Below are 17,463 nucleotides of genomic sequence, written 5' to 3'. Positions count from 1 at the left end.
GCCACTGGGGTCTGGCCCTGCCTCCCTCTTTGGCTCTTGAAGCAGCCTCGTGGCTGCTGACCAGGCCCTCCCCCAGTGCAAGTGCATGGAGGCGGGTCTGGGAGCGGGTGCTGCTCCGACCCGTGAATGCTGATGGGGCGGGTCTGGGCGCCACTGCCTCCGCCACCGCGCGAACGCTGATGGGAGCGGGTCCGGGCCAATCCGGCCTTTGAGAGGCCACCCCGAGTCCCGCCCCCCAGCCTCCTGCCGGCCCAATTGTGGGCGTAGCAGAGTTATGCTTATTTGCATATTACTCTATTATTATATCTATATAAAAATTTTTCCAGCATAAAATTATTCTAGCCATGTTTGAATGTTCCATTGGTATATTATTAAAATTACTTTCCCAAGAGAATCTTGCTTCTATCCAAGAATACTCCTTTGGCTGACTTTAGTTTACTGCCAAATGGGAAAGTCACCTCAATCATCTCTTTGTCAGGCTCCTCAATTTTCATTTCCAGGCCAAACTCAGTTGATTGTTAAAACATGTAACTCTTAAAATACAGAATCACTACACTCTAGGTATTAGGTTAACTCCAATTTTTTATGCATTAAAGTCTTTCCAAATCATAATTGAGGAAAATTTGATAACTGCTATACCATATAGCCTAGGTGTGTAGTAGCCTATACCATCTAGGTTTGTGTAAGTATAATATATGATGTTCACACAATGACAAAATCATAAATGACACATTTCTCAGAATGTCCCTGTCATTAAGTGGTATGTGACTGTATTTTAACAGAATCATTCTGGCTACTATGTTGGGAATAAACTGAAGGAGGATAAAACCACCATAATCATAGAGATGATGGTGTTTTGGACCAGAGTGGTAGCAGTAAAAGCCCTAGCTGGATGGCTCAGAGGATAGAGCACCAGCCTACAAACTGAAAGGTCCCGAGTTTGATTCCAGTCAAGAGCACAAGCCTGGTTGCAGGCTCAATCCCCAGCAGGGGGCGTATAGGAAGCAGCTGATCAATGATTCTCTCTCATCATTGATGTTTCTCTCTCTCTCCCTCTCCCTTACCTCTCTGAAATCAATTTTAAAAAATAAAATAAAAAAACAGAGTGGTAGCAGTACAAATGATAAGAACTGGTCAGATTCTGGATTATTTTGCAGGTAGAGCCAACATAATTTGCCAACATTAGGTACTAGAGGCCCAGTGCATGAAATTCGTCCACTGGGTGGGGGTGTCCCTCAGCCTGGCCTGTGCCCTCTCGCATCTGGGACCCCTCGCTCCTTACCACCTGCCTGCTCACTGCTCCTTACCACTCGGCTCACTGCTCTGTAGCACTGCTGTGGAGGCGCGAGAGGCTCCCACCACCGCCACTGCACTCGCCAGCCTTGAGCCCCGCTTCTGCCTGAGCTGCGCTCTCTATGGGAGCGCACTGACCACCAGGGGGCAGCTCTTGTATTGAGCGTCTGCCCCCTGGTGGTCAGTGCGCATCATAGTGACCAGATGTTCCACCAGTCATTCCACCGTTCATTAGATTTGCATATTAGGGTTTTATTATATAGGATAAGGTGTAAATTTTAAAATAGTGAAAAATTCCAAGGGAACTGAAAAAAACTGAAGTAGCATTTACTGGTTTAGGAAAGGCTGGAGGAGGACAATGTTATGAGAATGGGGACTCTGAGGTAGTATTAGACATTCAAGAGAGAAATGTCAAAGAAATAGCTGGATATAGAAATGTGGAATCAGGCTGAGAAGGAGCAATTAAGGTAAGTAGAGGAAAACCAGGAGAGCTACGTGAAGAAAGTATCCCAAAAAGGAGAAATTATAGTGCAATGCCCTTGAGTAATGAGGGAATAGAGACTAGGGTATACCAGGGTTTCTCACAACTTAGGCAGTATTTACATTTGGGGATGACTAATTCTTCATTGGTGGGGGAGCACTGTCTTATGCATTATATGACATTTACCAGGATTTCTGGCCTTTTGCCACTAGATGCCAGTCCTCCCTGCCAACTCCGTCAAAATAAATGTCTCCAGAAATTGTCAAGTGTCCCCTTGGAGGCAAAATCACTGATGTATAAATGGAGGAACTGGACTTTGCTAGAGACACAATCCATCCACATAAAAGGAATGATGGAAGATTCTATGGGTTGAGTATATAATAATTTGAATTATCTCCTTAGTAGATCCTTCTAAGTACAATACAGTCAAGGCCAGACACGTGAGGAAGTTGCCAGCATATCACAAAACCAAAGTCATTGTGATACTGTTTTAATGACCTGGTTATTAATTAACTAAAAAGGAACAGAGGGGAGGCTAAATATGATAGGCATGCCCAGTAAAGTCTAAATGTCCTAGAAAGGGTGCTTGCTTATCAGTCATACTTGGGAACAGGGCATTGGCCAGAGTAGGTGTGTGGACATGGCCACTGCAAGCCTGGGAAGATTTGATATTTAATCTCCTAAACCAGGGCTGGGGAACCTTTTTTCTGCCAAGGACCATTTGGATGTTCATAACATCTTTTGCAAGCCATACAAAATTAACGACTAAAAAAGTAGCCTGCTATATTTGGTCAAACATTTAATTAACTCACCTCTAATGCCTTAGCAGGGCCAGACCAAATGAGGGCTGGATGTTCCCCATCCCGGTCCTAAACAAGGGGGATTCCCTCTCTTGCTTATGCTCTTGTTGCCCCTGCCTGATTCCTGGCTTGTGGGGCTCTCATGCTCTGCATTCACCCACATGGTCACAGCCACGTGGGCCCCACACACAATGAATTAATAGACTAAAATTAGCCCAATGCTGTTCTGGACTCAACTCCACCATGGACTGGAAACTTTGGACACTGGCTTTGTTTCTAGCTCTGCTGGATCCCAGCTGCACCTTTTCCAGAAAGTTTAAGGGAAATGGGACTTTGCAAACCGAGGAATATAACTTCACACAAATAACGCTTTCTACCACATCTCATCCTCCCGTTGGGGCCTCCAGAAATTCTTATTCCAGCAGTGCCCCAAGAACCCCACTGCCACTAGCAATGGAGAAATTCCACCCGCACAATTCTCCAAGAACAATCACTCCTAGGAAAATGTTAACATTTTACCATATAAGCTAAGTGTATCTTTGAACTGAATCTAAGCCAAAACTTTCATGTTTTTCGGGTACATGCCAAGCATGTCAAACATGCAGCCCGCCGGCCGCAAGTCTGACATGCTTGAAGCCCCTCTGCATAATGCCCATATGGTCTCAGGTTTCCTGGGTTTCTCCTAAAAATCAGAATGAAAACATGGCAATTGGTTTCACATGTATACATCAAGTCCCAGGGTTACATGAACTATATCTAAAAGAAAAAAAAAGTACAGTTCATACCACCTATGTAAGTTGCACGTGCTCCCTCAATAATAGGTCCTATCCTGTTACATCATGAATTAGGGTTACAGAACAAAAATATAATGCAAAACGATTCCACATACTCAAAAAGTCTGAAAACCCTAAAGCTTCTATTAAAATATTTGGCTTCCAAACTAATTTTAAAAAATAACCCACAGGGTTAAAAAAGCCATACTAAATCTGAATTAGATATTCTCTATTATTATTACTTTTGAAATAGTGCTTTCCTTTCTATCATAGAAGAAAATTAAATTGGTCAGGCATGACTTCTTTTTCCACTGTGCCACTGTAGCTGTAACCCAACATCCTGTGTCCTTTTTGATGATTAAACTAGAGGCCCGGTGCACAAATTTGTGCACAGGTGGGGTCCAGCTGGCCAAAGGTAGGGGACACGGGAGGTTGGCCGGCCAGCCCCGCCCCCAATCGGAGTTGGGGACCGATTGGGGGTGGGGTCAGCCTGGGGGAGGGGCCACAGGAGGTTGGCCAGCTGGCTGCGCTCCTGATCGGGCCAGTTGGCCAGCCGCAGTGCGCGTCATAGTGACCAGTCGTACCGGTTGTTCCAGTCATTTCAGTTGTTCTGGTTGCTTGGCTTTTATATATATAGATACTGAGACTGATTTGTTCTAAGAATTTCCCAAGATCCAAGTGAAGATACTGATTATAATTTCTTAAGTCATCTTTCAAATATCACAAATCCTAAGAACAGAAAGTAAAGGAGTGACCATATGTAGGGGCTGGAGAACCTGAACACCATTACATTGGCCCCATCTCCCACTCCATACTGCATGTGACAGTTCCAGGCAACTACCAGTAACCAAATACTAAAGATACAATCATCCTATCTAATAAAGAGGGAATATGCTAATTGACCATCACGCCCTCACAATGCTGGTGGAGCCCACAGCCAATAAGGAGGGAATATGCTAATTGACTGTCATTCCCTCAAAGATGGCGGCACCCACAGCCACAAGATGGCAGCACCCAGTCCCTTCAGCCCCCCAGCCACCCAGGGCTGGCCCAAGGTGCAGGCAAGCCTCGGATGGAGACTGCCCAGCTGCCCAGGGCTGGCCCGAGGGACAACCAAACAACTGAACAAGCAGACTGCGTGGGGCGACCAGGCCGGCAGGGGGGTTAGTGAGGGATGACCAAATGACTGAACAAGCAGGCTGCATGGGGCAACCAGGCCAGTAGGGGGGTTAGGGAGGGACGACCAAATGACTGAACAGCAGGCTGTGTAGGGCAACCAGGACAGCGGGGGGCGGGGGGCCGTGAGGGGCGACCAGGCTGGCAGGGGGGGTTGTGGGGGGTGACCATGCCAGCAGGGGGGGGCAGTAAGAGGCAACCAGGCCAGCAGGGGGTCAGTTGGGGGCGACCAGGTCGGCGGGGGGGTGGGGGAAGTTAGGGGCGATCAGGTCGGCAGAGGGGGGTAGTTGGGGGCGACCAGGCCAGCAGGGGGGGCAGTTAGGGGTGACCAGGTTGGCAGAGGGGGGTAGTTGGGGGCAACCAGGCTGGCAGGGGGGTTAGTGAGGGATGACCAAATGACTGAACAAGCAGGCTGCATGGGGCAACCATGCCAGCAGGGGGGTTAGTGAGGGACAACCAAACGACTGAACAGCAGGCTGGCAGGGGGGCCGTGAGGGGCGACCAGGCTGGCAGGGGGGGTTGTTGGGGGTGACCATGCCAGCAGGGGGGGCAGTAAGAGGCAACCAGGCCAGCAGGGGGTCAGTTGGGGGCGACCAGGTCGGCGGGGGGGTGGGGGAAGTTAGGGGCGATCAGGTCGGCAGAGGGGGGTAGTTGGGGGCGACCAGGCCAGCAGGGGGGGCAGTTAGGGGTGACCAGGTTGGCAGAGGGGGGTAGTTGGGGGCAACCAGGCTGGCAGGGGGGGCAGTTAGGGGTGACCAGTCTGGCGGGGGGGGGGGGGGGCAGTTGGGAGCAACCTGGCCGGCAGCGGAGGGCAGTTAGGGGTGACCAGGCTGGCGGGGGAGAGGGCTGTTAGGGGCAATCAGGCCGGCATGCAGAGGCAGTGAGGGGCAATCAGGCCGGCGGCAGGGCCAGTTAGGGGCGACCAGGCAGGCAGGCAGGTGAACAATTAGGAGCCAGCGGTCCAGTATTGTGAGAGGGATGTTCGACTGACGGTCTAGACATCCCCCAAGGGGTCCTGGATTAGAGAGGGTGTAGGCTGGGCTGAGGGGACCCCCCTCCTGCACGAATTTCATGCACTGGGCCTCTAGTAAATCAAAAACAAGAGCCTCCTTTTCTACTGTGAGCCCAAAGAGCCACTACTTCATAAACGCTCTGTATGGCTTCTTTCCTGAGCCAAAAAGGAGGTCACACTCCCTGACTGTAAAGTCTGACCAACAGTCTTGTACATACAAGTGAAGAGAAATATACAACATGCCAGACTTCACCACAAGCACTTCATGTTTCTGGTTCATTTTCTCCCTTGCCCCTTGGAAATCTTTAAACAAGCCGATACAATGCTCATTTGAGGTCTGAATACTTAAGGAGAACCTAATCTAAGAACCTCATTTTACAGATGAAAAACCTAGAAGAGGTTAAGTGATTTAGCCAAGGTCGTACTCGGTCTCTGGACTATATTTTTCAGGACTATACCAGAGTTTCTGGGTAGCTGCTGGAAGTCTTGTCACTAAAAGTAGGAAGGATAATTAACAATCTACATCAGGACATAAGAAAAGAACTTATATAACCTCATATACAGGGCAGGGCAAAAGTGGGTTTACAGTTGTTTGTATGGAAATTAATAAATAATAATATAAGAATAAATTTTGTTTTGCATACTCACAACTGTAAACCTACTTTTGTCACCCTGTACACCTACAGGCTGACAAAACGCATGCCCACAAACTCTAAAAAATATCTATTTAAATAAACAAGAAGCTACTCTCCAAGAAAAAAAAATGGGCCAATTTCTCTTGGAAAACAAGCCTATTATAAATTCTTGACTTCTGTCTTCCCCTTTACTTTCAGCATAGGCTGTCAATAGGTATAAGAGTTGTTAGACCTATTAATAACCAGCTAATACAGAAGCATATTTCTGTCCAACTCCCCAATTCCCCTGGCCAAAAGTGATCTATTATTCCTCCTGAAACCCCACCAGAACTTAAGTGCCTCACAATACCACTCAGCTGGCCTGCTGTGGCTAAGTATATGTCTTAACTCTCCAAGTAGATTACCAGGTTCCTGCACTTAATAAATTCCCTGAAATCAGGACTAAGTTTTTTTATTCCTTTTTTCCCCCTAATCTTCACAGAGCCTCACACACACTATGTGTTCAACAAACATTTACTAAATGTATAAACAGCCTTATCATTTTCCAAGTTTGGTGTTGCTATAATTCTAGGACTGGAATGATATGATGCTATGATAAAATATATCTAAATACCAGAAAACAGATCATATAACATTATCTTCTAACTTTTAAATTAATGTTTCTTCATTCATTACTAACCTGGTGACTTTGAGAAAGAGAAAAAAAAAACACAGTGCCAACAACTAAAGTCAAGAAATATCAAGATACGTTTTCCTAAAAAGATATGGGTAATGTTTGAGAATCATATTTTTCAACATTCTAAGGGTGTCTGCTCTTTAATAAAGAGTTCAGTTTGTTTTTTAAAAATCACTTTTGTGAAGGAATTCATCCTATCACACTGTTATACCCAATAATTTATCCTCATCACACCATTCCTTGGCTTTTGTTGTTCTTGCCATCCAGAAAGGCCTAAAACCACTCTTTTCAAATGTCAATCATCTGTGAAATCTTCCCAGATATAAGCAATCTCTTCTTACATTATAATTATGTACATCCTTTTTTATCTCTGCCATTATATTACAAACTCCCTAAGAGTGGAAATGATTTACTAATTTTTGTAAACTTTGATCAATGTGTAGAATTCATATCAGATTGAAATAACATCAACTGCCCCTATCCACCTGAAAATACAGTCTGCACCCCTTAAAACCAAATGGTGAATTTTTAAAATCCTATCTAATAATAGACAAATATGCAAATTGACCATACCTCTGACACACCCACAAGCCACGCCCACAAGCCACGCCCACCATCCGATCAGAGCGAGTATGCAAATTAACCCAAACCAAGATGGCTACAGCCACAGAGAGCAAGGTTTCCTAGGTAACAGAGGAAGCCAAGCTTTCTGCCAGCCATTGCAGGCCTAAGCCTCCACTTAAGCTACAAAGTTTCAATTATAGAAGGTAAACAAATTCAAACAAATGGCGGCAGAATGGAGCTTGAGAGAGCAGGCCAGGGTTGCCGCCGGCAACAGGGGAAGCAAAGATTTCCACACACCCTGGCCAGGCCCACTCGCTTAAGGCAACAAAGTTTCAATTATAACCCCAACACAAATGGCTGCGGGCCTCGGAGGGAGCCCCAGGCTTGGCTCTGCTCCAGGCTACAAAGTTTCAATTGTAGAAGGAAATAAATTCCAGATACCAGGGCCTCCGCTTGGGTTGCCAGGGGGCGTGCCGGCCTGCAAACCACCACAGGCCCCTCGCTCAGGCCGCCCCACGCCCCAAGGGTACCCCACCCTGATCAGGGACACCCTTCAGGGCAAACCAGCTGGCCCCCACCCCTGTACCAGGCCTCTATCCTATCTAATAAAAGAGTACTATGCAGATTGATCATCACTGCAACACACAATATAGCTGCCCCCATGTGGTCAAAGATCCTGCCCCCATGTGGACACAGGATGGCCACCACAAGATGGCCAGCAGGAGAGGGCAGTTGGGAGGCACTTGGCCTGCAAGGGAGGGCAGGTGAGAGGGACCAAGCCTGCAAGGGAGGGCAGTTGGAGGTGATCAACCCTGCAGGAGAGGGCAGTTAGGGGTGACCAGGCTGGCAGAGGAGGGAAGTTGGGGGCAAACAGGCTGGCAGCAGAGTGGTTAAGGGGTGATCAGGCTGGCAGGCAGAAGCGGTTAGGGTCAATCAGGAAGGCAGGCAGGCAAGCAGTTGGGAGCCAGCAGTCCTGGATTATGAGAGGCAGGCAGAAGCGGTTAGGGGCAATCAGGAAGGCAGGCAGGTGATCAGTCGGGAGCCAGCAGTCCTGGATTGTGAGAGGGATGTCCGACTGCCGTTTAGGCCCGATCCCTGGGACATCCCTTGAGGGGTCCCAGATTGGAGAGGGTACAGGCTGGGCTGAGGGACAACCCCCCTCCGTGCACGAATTTCATGCACCGGGCCTCTAGTTAGATTAATAATAATCATGTACCATCATCATTTTAATTAGTATTTTAATGCTTACAAAAAATAACTAAGGACTATTTTTCAAGAAAGTAAAAACATAAATGAGGAAAAAATTTACACTATCCATTGCATTAAGACTTGAAGCATTCACTTATCTATAAGAATGTAGTTGGAAATGTCTGAATGGCAAAATAAAATATAAGAAAGCTCATACATGGTAGAAATTATTTCCTTGGACTGTCTGGGACCTAACTTTTGCAGGATAACTGTATTTCCAGAATTTATATCTACATTGAAAAGAAAAGAATGATCAAAAGGTGATACATACACACACACACACACACACACACACACACACACACACACACTGAGTGGCCAGATTATTATGATCTCTGAATGCATAATAATCTGGCCACTCAGTGTATGTATGTATGTGTGTGTGTGTGTGTGAGTACGTGTGTGTGTGTGTGTGTGTGTATATATATATATATATATATTTTAGAGGCCCAGTGCATGAATTCGTGCATGGGTGGGGTCCAGCCAGCCTGGCCAGGGGGCGGGGACATGGGTGGTTGGCCGGCCTGCCTGCTGGTCGAACTCCTGGTCGAGGGGAAAATTTGCATATTAGCCTTTTATTATATAGGATATACACTGAGTGGCCAGATTATTATGCGTTCAGAGATCATAATAATCTGGCCACTCAGAGTGTGTGTGTGTGTGTGTGTGTGTGTGTGTGTGTGTGTGTGTGTATTTATACTAGAGGCCCGGTGCACAAATTTGTGCATGGGTGGGGTCCCTCTGGGTGGCCTGCACGGATCGGGCCGAAACCCATAGTCCAACGCCGCCTGCAGTCCTACCTGCCGTTCCCACTCATCCCGGCCCCACTGCGCCTGCCGCAGGCTCATGCCCAATCAGTCCCAATTGGAAGAGGCTTGTGCTGCTGCAGCAGCAGCACTCAACAGCCGTGAGCCCTGTGTCTGGCGCCCTTCTTATGGGAGTGGCCTGTGAGATCAGGCTGAAACTGGCTCTCCGACATCCCCTGAGGGGTCCCAGATTGCGAGAGGGCGCAGGCCAGGCCAAGAGGGACCCCACCCATACACAAATTCGTGCACTGGTGGGACTCCACCAGAGCAAGATCAGGGCTGGAAAGGGACCACAGGAGAGCTCCAGGGTGTGTCCAGCCCCATTTTGCCCAGTCCCGATGATCGCCGGCCAGGGAGGGACGCAGGAGGTTGGCCAGCTGGGGAGGGACTGCGGGAGGACTCCAGGGCATGTCTGGCCCGTCTCGCTCAGTCCCGATCAGCCAGACCCCAGCAGCAAGCTAACCTACCAGTCGGAGCATCTGCCCCCTGGTAGTCAGGGCATGTCATAGCGACTGGTCGACCAGTCGACTGTCTGCCCCCTGGTGATCAGTGCATGTCATAGCGAGCATTGAGCGGCCTTAGCATATCATTAGCATATTACACTTTGATTGGCTGAACAGTCAACCAGTCACCAGACGACCAGACACTTAGCATATTAGGCTTTTATTATATAGGAGGATAAGGCTAAGTGTCCGTTCAACCGGTGCTATGACACACACTGACCACCAGGGGGCAGACGCTCAATGCAGGAGCTGCCAAGATGCACACTGGCCATTTAAAAATAAACGGCGCCAGGCGCCAACACACCAAATGCGACACAGGCCCCGCCACCACCCAAGAGCGACAGCCCACCAAATCACAGCCAATACTGCCAAGACCCCATGGCGCAAAATGTGGACCACAGCCCAGCTCTGGAATAGTTGTTGTGGGCGCCGGGGAATGACATCACATAGCAATGCCCCGCTTCCTCTCCCTAGCGACTAGCATCCTTGGAGTTTCTTCAGCCCAGGAACACGACTTGCTTTATTGCCAAGTGCAAACATTTTACACTTTAACCAAATGTTTGTAAAGCGTTTTCCCATGCCTCATCTCATTTGATCCTCACAGAAGTCCTGGAGTAGGTAGATAGGAGACTCAGTAGAACCCTATTTTCTTTTCATTAGCCAGAAAATGGAGATTTATAAAGTTTAGAAACTTGACCCAACTGAAAAGAAGTAAGAAATGGTGGAACTTGAAAATGACTTCAGGTTTTCTCACTGCACAGAATATAGTCAAACACTGCTGCAGTTAAATATTTTACCCTTTGTTCTCCCTGCATGATCTACAATAATAATCTGCTTCATGTTGATATTTACTGCTGTGTTGCTGATAACTACCTGAAAGAGAAGTTGGGGTGCTTCACTGGGCTGGAAAAAGTTTAGCTAAATCCGAAAGCAGGTCAAATTAAACAAGTTTATTCTACCTATAATAATAAAAGCGTATTATGATAATTAGACTGGACATCCTTCCGGAGGTCCTTCTGGATGACCTACTGGATTTATCCAGGGCTGCGAGGGAAGCCTGGGTCCCGGATGCCAGAGGAAAGCAGGTGCTGGCAGCCGGGGAAAGGAAGGCCTACTCTTGCACAAAATTCTGTGCATCAGGCCTCTAATTTATAATAATGTGCCCAAAGTTTATTAAATACATATTGGATAATGGAAACCACCCATGGCAAACCACCCACAGGCCCTGGCCCAGGCCAGCCCTGCCCCCCATCGGGGACCTCCACCCCAATCAGGGGCGTGGCCGGCCAGCAAACTGCCCGTGGCCCCTCGCTCAGGCCGGCTCTGTCCCCCAGTGGGAACCCCCACCCCTATCAGGGGCATGGCCAGCCTGCAAACTGCCAGTGGCCCCTCACCCAGGCAAGCCCATCCCCCAGCGGGTACCTCCACTCTGATTGGGGGTATGGCTGGCCTGCAAACCACCCAAGGCCCCTCACCCAGGCCGGCCCTGTCCCCAGCGGTGACCCCCAATTCAATCAGGGGTGTGGCCAGCCTGCAAACCCCCAGTGGCCCCTCACTCAGGCCGCCCCACCCTGCAGCGTGGAACCCCGCCCCGATCGGGGGCATGGCCAGCCTGCAAACCCTCAGAGGCCCAAAGCCCAGGCTGGCTCCGTCCCCCAGCAGGGACCCCCCCACCTCGATCAGGGGTCCCCTCCAGGGCAGGCCAGCCAGTTCCCACCCATGCACCAGACCTCTATCCTACATAATAAAAGGGTAATATGCAAATTGACCCTAATGGCAGAATGACCAGAACGACTGCTAGACCAGTCACTGACCACCTCTTGGTCCCTTTCCCAAGCTGGCAGGCTCTGATCACCTGATGGCCACCCGAGGTGGGGGCGGGGCTGACAAGCGGGTGGGAACAGCCAACCTCTTGGTCCCTTCCCCTGGCCATCAGGCACCAATCACCAGATGGCAAATGGGGAACCAGGGGTGGGTGGCGGCAGCGGGCAGGGCCGGCTGTGGGCAGCTGTGGAAGATGGCCCTGATCACAGGTCAGGCCTAGGAATGGTACCCGCACACGAATTTCATGCGCTAGGCCTCTAGTATATATATAAAAGGCTAAGTTGACTTGTGCATGCGCAATACATATAAAGCTCTTGCTGGCGCCAATTGCACGCGTGTGTTTAGATCTGTCATTGTCGATTGTGAATTTGGTTTATATTATAGAGAAAGGGTGAATAGCAGTATTATAATATTTCTTCTAATTAATTTCCTTTCAATGTGCACTAATCCATACACCGGGACACTTGTACGATGATACTTATAAAATCACAATTGTAAAAAACTGCTAACTGCCAAAACACAAGTGAAACATCATAGCTCACATGTTAGCACTAAAAGCATACACAACACTAAGACTGTCCACTACAAATTACACAACTATGTCACCATAGCACAGATTGAGCACAGTGACATAACCAAGCAGTCATTCACAGTCCAATCACACCACCCACCACCCACCACCCACCAGGCACAATGCAATATATATAACACTGTTTTTCAATTACAATGCTATGAATACTTCAAAATCCGTTTAGAACAATTCCTTTACAAAAACTTTCCATTTATAGACTCCTAAATAAATGACCCCCCAAAAAAATAGATCTACCCTATATTGAAAAGGTCTTCAAGTTATCATTGGCTAAGAACCACTGGCTAGCTACAAGACAGTCTTTCCTTCTACAATGGCCTTACACACACATACACCCCTTCAGAGCAAGAACTCCCATAGGAAAGAAACACAACCAAAAAAATGCCCACCAGATGAGAAGTCACAAGACTTCATTCCAGTCCTGGCTGGTCCCCTTTTTAGTCATCTGACCAGAACTGAAGTTTTGCCATCTGATTGCTATAGAAATTAAATGGCATGTTCTATGTAAAGGAGGTTTACTTCCCAAAAAAATGTATTTTTACCATACTAATATAGGCATTCAAATAATTTTTAGTTAATTCTAGAGTACTTAAAAACAGCTTGTTCTCGTTTCTGGTAAGCAACTCTCTTGAGTCCAAAAGGTCATTTCTAGTTCAAGGCAAAGTTACAACTGGATCAGTGTACTCAAAACTAATATATTAGCCCTAGCCGGTTTGGTTCAGTGGATAGAGTCGGCCTGTGGACCAACAAGTTCCGAGTTCAATTCCAGTCAAGGGCACATGCCCAGGTTTCCGGCTCAATCCCCAGTAGGGGGCATGCAGGAGGCAGCAAATCAATGATTCTCTCTCATCAATGATGTTCCTATTTCTCTCTCCCTCTCCCTTCCTCTCAGAAATCAATAAAAATATTTTTTTAAGAAAACTAAGATATTAAAATGAGGGTGGGGTTGCAATGCCAAAGGGCCATATAATCACAGGCAGGCATCCTAAACCAGGTAATTTTTGAGTCTTATTTGGGGGGGGGGGAAAGTCAGGATTCTCTTGTTGCAACACAAAAATGTAGGCTAAAATAAGATTAGTATGCCTAGAGCAGTAGGGCCAAGATGAGAAGTATATATAAACAAATATAAAGTCAAAGATGGCAGAAGAATATCTGACAAGTTTAAATTTCATAACACAGCTATTAGAAACAACTACATATTCTTGAGCCCAGAATGATATAGTGAAATGGTATTGGAAGAAAATTAACCCAGCAGCTATGTGAAGGATGAACTGAAGTGATCAAATAAGTGTCAAGAAAACCAGTTGGAAGCTGTCATATTAAAAAATACAAATAAGGCTCTATAATAAGGTGTCAACTCGGGACATGGAAAGGGGTAAATCTAATAGACACTGCAGAGTCACCGAGAATTGGTGACAGGTTTGAATTGGGGAGGGGGGTGTGTGAAAAAGATATGAAAATGATCCCAAGGACCTGGTCATAGGTGGCCTCCAGCATAACCACACCTGCACAGCACTCATAGTTTTTGCAATGACTTTTCCAGACTGCATCTGAATCCGTTTTAGCACTATATACCAGCCCCGCAGTGAGACACCATTCTGCTTTAGAAGAAAACAGGAGAATTACCACCACGATAGTGTGGAAATACCCCATAACCCAGGATTCCAGATTTGTTACTTCATGGAGGAAGTCTGCTCTTCCAATCCTGAGGAACTTCTCCACCACCTACACAATTGGGGGAGAGGGAAATTTCTTCTCTGCGCCCCAAATATTCTCTCCACACTTGACAAACATGCTCAATACTATATGGATCTTTTAGGTCTCATGTACACAAAACACAGATGACACTATTGATAGAGAAAGGTGTAACAATATAAGTCAGGCAAATTATATTTTTAAAGGGTTCATTCTCAACTGGAACAAAGCCATCTTAATTACATTTAAAAATTAAAATGGACCCAAAAAAAGCAATCTTGTAGTTATTTCTAATGTATCACAATGACAGATAAATTCTGTTCCAGAATGCACTGTGCTACATAATGATTCTGCAGTTTTGCTGGAGCTTTTCTTATTTCTGCAGCTTTAAACACATGCTGTTGGGAGGCAGACATCAGATCAAAGTGTTTCCCTTGTCTAAAAAGCATTTTGCTATTTCCAATTTTATCAAGCAGATGGTCGTCAATAACAATGTGTATTTAATCGCGGTCTCTGCCTACAGTTTCTTCTATGGAGGGCCTTGTATAAATTTAATACAAAAAAAAAAAAAACTCATGCATGGGAGTCTATAGATAAACGCTCTAGAGCTCGGTTTGAATTTGCTATACTACCAACATCCCATTCGCAAAAAGGACTGATCCATCCACGCTGCGGGAGAAACATACCTATTTCATTTAGATTTCAAAGAGGTTCTAACACGTTATTGTTTATGCACACTTGACTCGCACAAACAAGGAAAGCACTGTCGTAACATTTCACATTGTCTTCGCTTAAAAGAATGAATTTTTCTGTTTTCTTCTTGGAATTAAGATTCTGCATATCAGGAGACAGAGGGCTGGGTTGGGTTTAAAGCCGCAGGCTCCAACGTCGCCCAGCCGCCCTAACAGGGCGGGCCAGGGGAGCCCAGCGCCGCGGTGTCGCCTCCACGCTCCGAGGCACGACCGCGTCTCTCCGCCTCCACGCCCAGAGCAGGTGCGAAAGGGGCGCCCTGGGGTGTCAGCCGCTGCAACCCGCTTCCTCACCGCAGCCCCGGGGCAGCCCTCGGAGAGGAACCTTCTCGCCTAGACAGCCCCCGGACCATTTGCTGAGGGCGGACGGGGTGGGGGTGGATTCTTAACCCTCTCCCTGGTGGGTAATTTCCTACACCAGCCGCAGGACGGACAGTCCCACGCCCCCTCCCCCCTTCACTGGGCCGCAGACGGAGAGCGGGTGGGGCCCACCAACATCTCACAGCCCCCCGGGGAAGCGTGGGGCCCGGGACGGGAGGGGGGGGGGGGGGTTCGGCCCCGGGTCCGGCCCCGGTCTCTCCCCCGCCCACCCACACCGCCCGCCACCCGGGCTCCCGGGCGCCGCTCACCGTGAAAGGGACATCCCGGACGCTGCCCACGGAGTAGCAGTTGTCTCCAGGGTTGACAGCACCGGTGAGGACCTGATGCAGATGCATGTCCGGAGCCGGGCTGGCCGGGGAATGCACGAGAGGCTTGACCAGCCCGCGCCCGCGCCCGGCCCTCCCCCGGCCGCGAGAGCGCCGCCCCGCCGCCTCCCTCGGGACCCGCCGCACAGCGGCTCCGGCTTATCGCCTCACACTCCGTTCGCCTCCCCCCGCCTCGTCCCTGCCATGGGAGCTCCTCAACCGCCGGTGCCGCCCGGGTCGCAGCTCGGCGGCGGAAATGCCCGGATGCTCCCACCGCCCGCCGCACCGGCGCACAGATGCGGGAGGGCGAGGGTGCGCGCGAGGCGGGGAGCGTTCGGGGGACGTGCGAGCCGGAGCGCGCAGGCAGGGACGCTCCGCCCGAGGGAGCTAGCTGGGCGCGACGGTCAAGTGGGAGGGCAAACCCCTCCTCCCGCCGCTGGGCTCTGAGCTCAGCCCTGCTGCCCAGCCCCGCGTTTGCGCGTGCGCGCGCAGTGGTTTCCAGGGCAATTGCGCCCGCCGTGCGGATCCTCGAGCCCGATTGCGCGCGCAGACGTGCGGGAGTTCCCTGGGAGCCTCCGGGCTGCGGCCGCCGGCGGGGGCGGGGGCGGGGGCGGGACCCGGGCCGGGCGGAGGCCGCTGGGGGCCGCACGCTGTCCGACCCGGGAAACACCGCCGAGTGTTTTGCCGTATTTAACCCACTGCCAGGTACGCTGTGTGATGGTCAGTGAAGTTGACCTCAGGAGGACAATCCGCCACCGGGAAATTCCACCTCGGGAGATCTTAGATCCCTAAGAGCTTTTTCCAAGTACAGTGCCTATGATATTTTATTTTACATAAACAATAAAGGCATCTTCAACCTCGAGATGCCGTACTTCCCTGACAGCAAATTATTTTGCTCCCACCTTTTGTCACGGTTGTTGTAGACAGAGAAAGGGCCACTAGAGACTGGTGATTCCTCTAGAATAGACTCCTTTTTTTTTTTTTTCCCATGCATGATGTCATGGATTCGCATAATCACCTGATTTTTCCAGGCTGTCTGCTAAACTTTGAGTGGTTGATGGGGGGGGGGGGGGGGTCAGATCCCCGCTCCAGGTCAATTCATCACAATTTTTTTATCCTACACTGTGTAGGAGTCATTGGGGCCAAAGAAGTAGAAGAGATACCAAGGCACAACTATCTATAAAACCGGCAGAACGCCAAGTGTCATGAGTGAGACACGAAGTCTTTGTATCACAGAAAAGGAAGAATATTTTTGGCAGAGGAACAAAGATCAGATTGATGTTTGAGGTAGGGAAAGGAAATGATAGTTGAGGAGATAAAGGTATTCAGTAGGTAGCTTGTGGCCTGCCTGAAGGTGGAGAGTCTTGAATGCTCCACGAAGAAGCTTGGGTTTCATCCTGCATGGGGATGGGGGAGGGAGGTGTCCTTCAAATGTCTATACAGTCAAAACTGTTTTTAGGAAGATGACTTTGCAAGCACAGTTAGGAGGGTGGGGAAGATTAGAGGCAAATGCCTGGGAGGAATTGGTCATTTTTCAGTGGAAAGGAGAAGGAGTCAAAGATAATTCTGATGACCTAGGGCATTTTCCTTTTCACTTAGTGACATAACTGTTCCTCCAATGTAGAAACCATAGAGCCACTTTTGGCTCCTTTCTCTCTCTTGCCTATATTTAAGGACCCTTTTTCGAAGTCTCTAATTCTTGCCCCTCATTATCCCCACTGCCATTTACCTTCATTTCAGACCTAATCATTTCTCATTTAATTACCATAACAGCCTCCTAACTAGTTTGCCTTCCATCTCTTGCTCTCCAATCCACCCACCACATTGTAGCCAGAGAAACCTTTTTAAGGAAAAATTCCTCTGCTTAAAATCCCCCTTCCCTGCAGGCTAAAATCTGAACTCCTTCGGGTGTCTGACCAACCTGTTCATTCCGGTTTCTCCCTAATCTTGTCA

At 48.7% G+C, this 17,463-nt stretch overlaps 1 protein-coding gene across 4 annotated transcripts in view; it reads right to left on the bottom strand.

Annotated features, from left to right (window-relative positions):
• DMXL2 (Dmx like 2) overlaps window positions 1-15,589 on the bottom strand; it is a 166,703-nt gene extending 151,114 nt beyond the window's left edge. For all 4 annotated transcript variants that reach the window (XM_008143148.3, XM_008143149.3, XM_054716227.1 and 1 more), the window contains exon 1: window positions 15,454-15,589. In XM_008143148.3, the coding sequence (XP_008141370.1) occupies window positions 15,454-15,540 (87 nt within the window). In that variant the 5' untranslated portion in view covers window positions 15,541-15,589. The remainder of the gene's footprint in view (window positions 1-15,453) is intronic.
• Window positions 15,590-17,463: the final 1,874 nt, after the last annotated feature.

This window comes from Eptesicus fuscus, chromosome 5 (genome assembly GCF_027574615.1).
Source record: "Eptesicus fuscus isolate TK198812 chromosome 5, DD_ASM_mEF_20220401, whole genome shotgun sequence".
Classification (NCBI taxonomy): Eukaryota; Metazoa; Chordata; class Mammalia; order Chiroptera; family Vespertilionidae; genus Eptesicus; species Eptesicus fuscus.
This window is presented reverse-complemented; position numbering and strand designations above follow the sequence as displayed.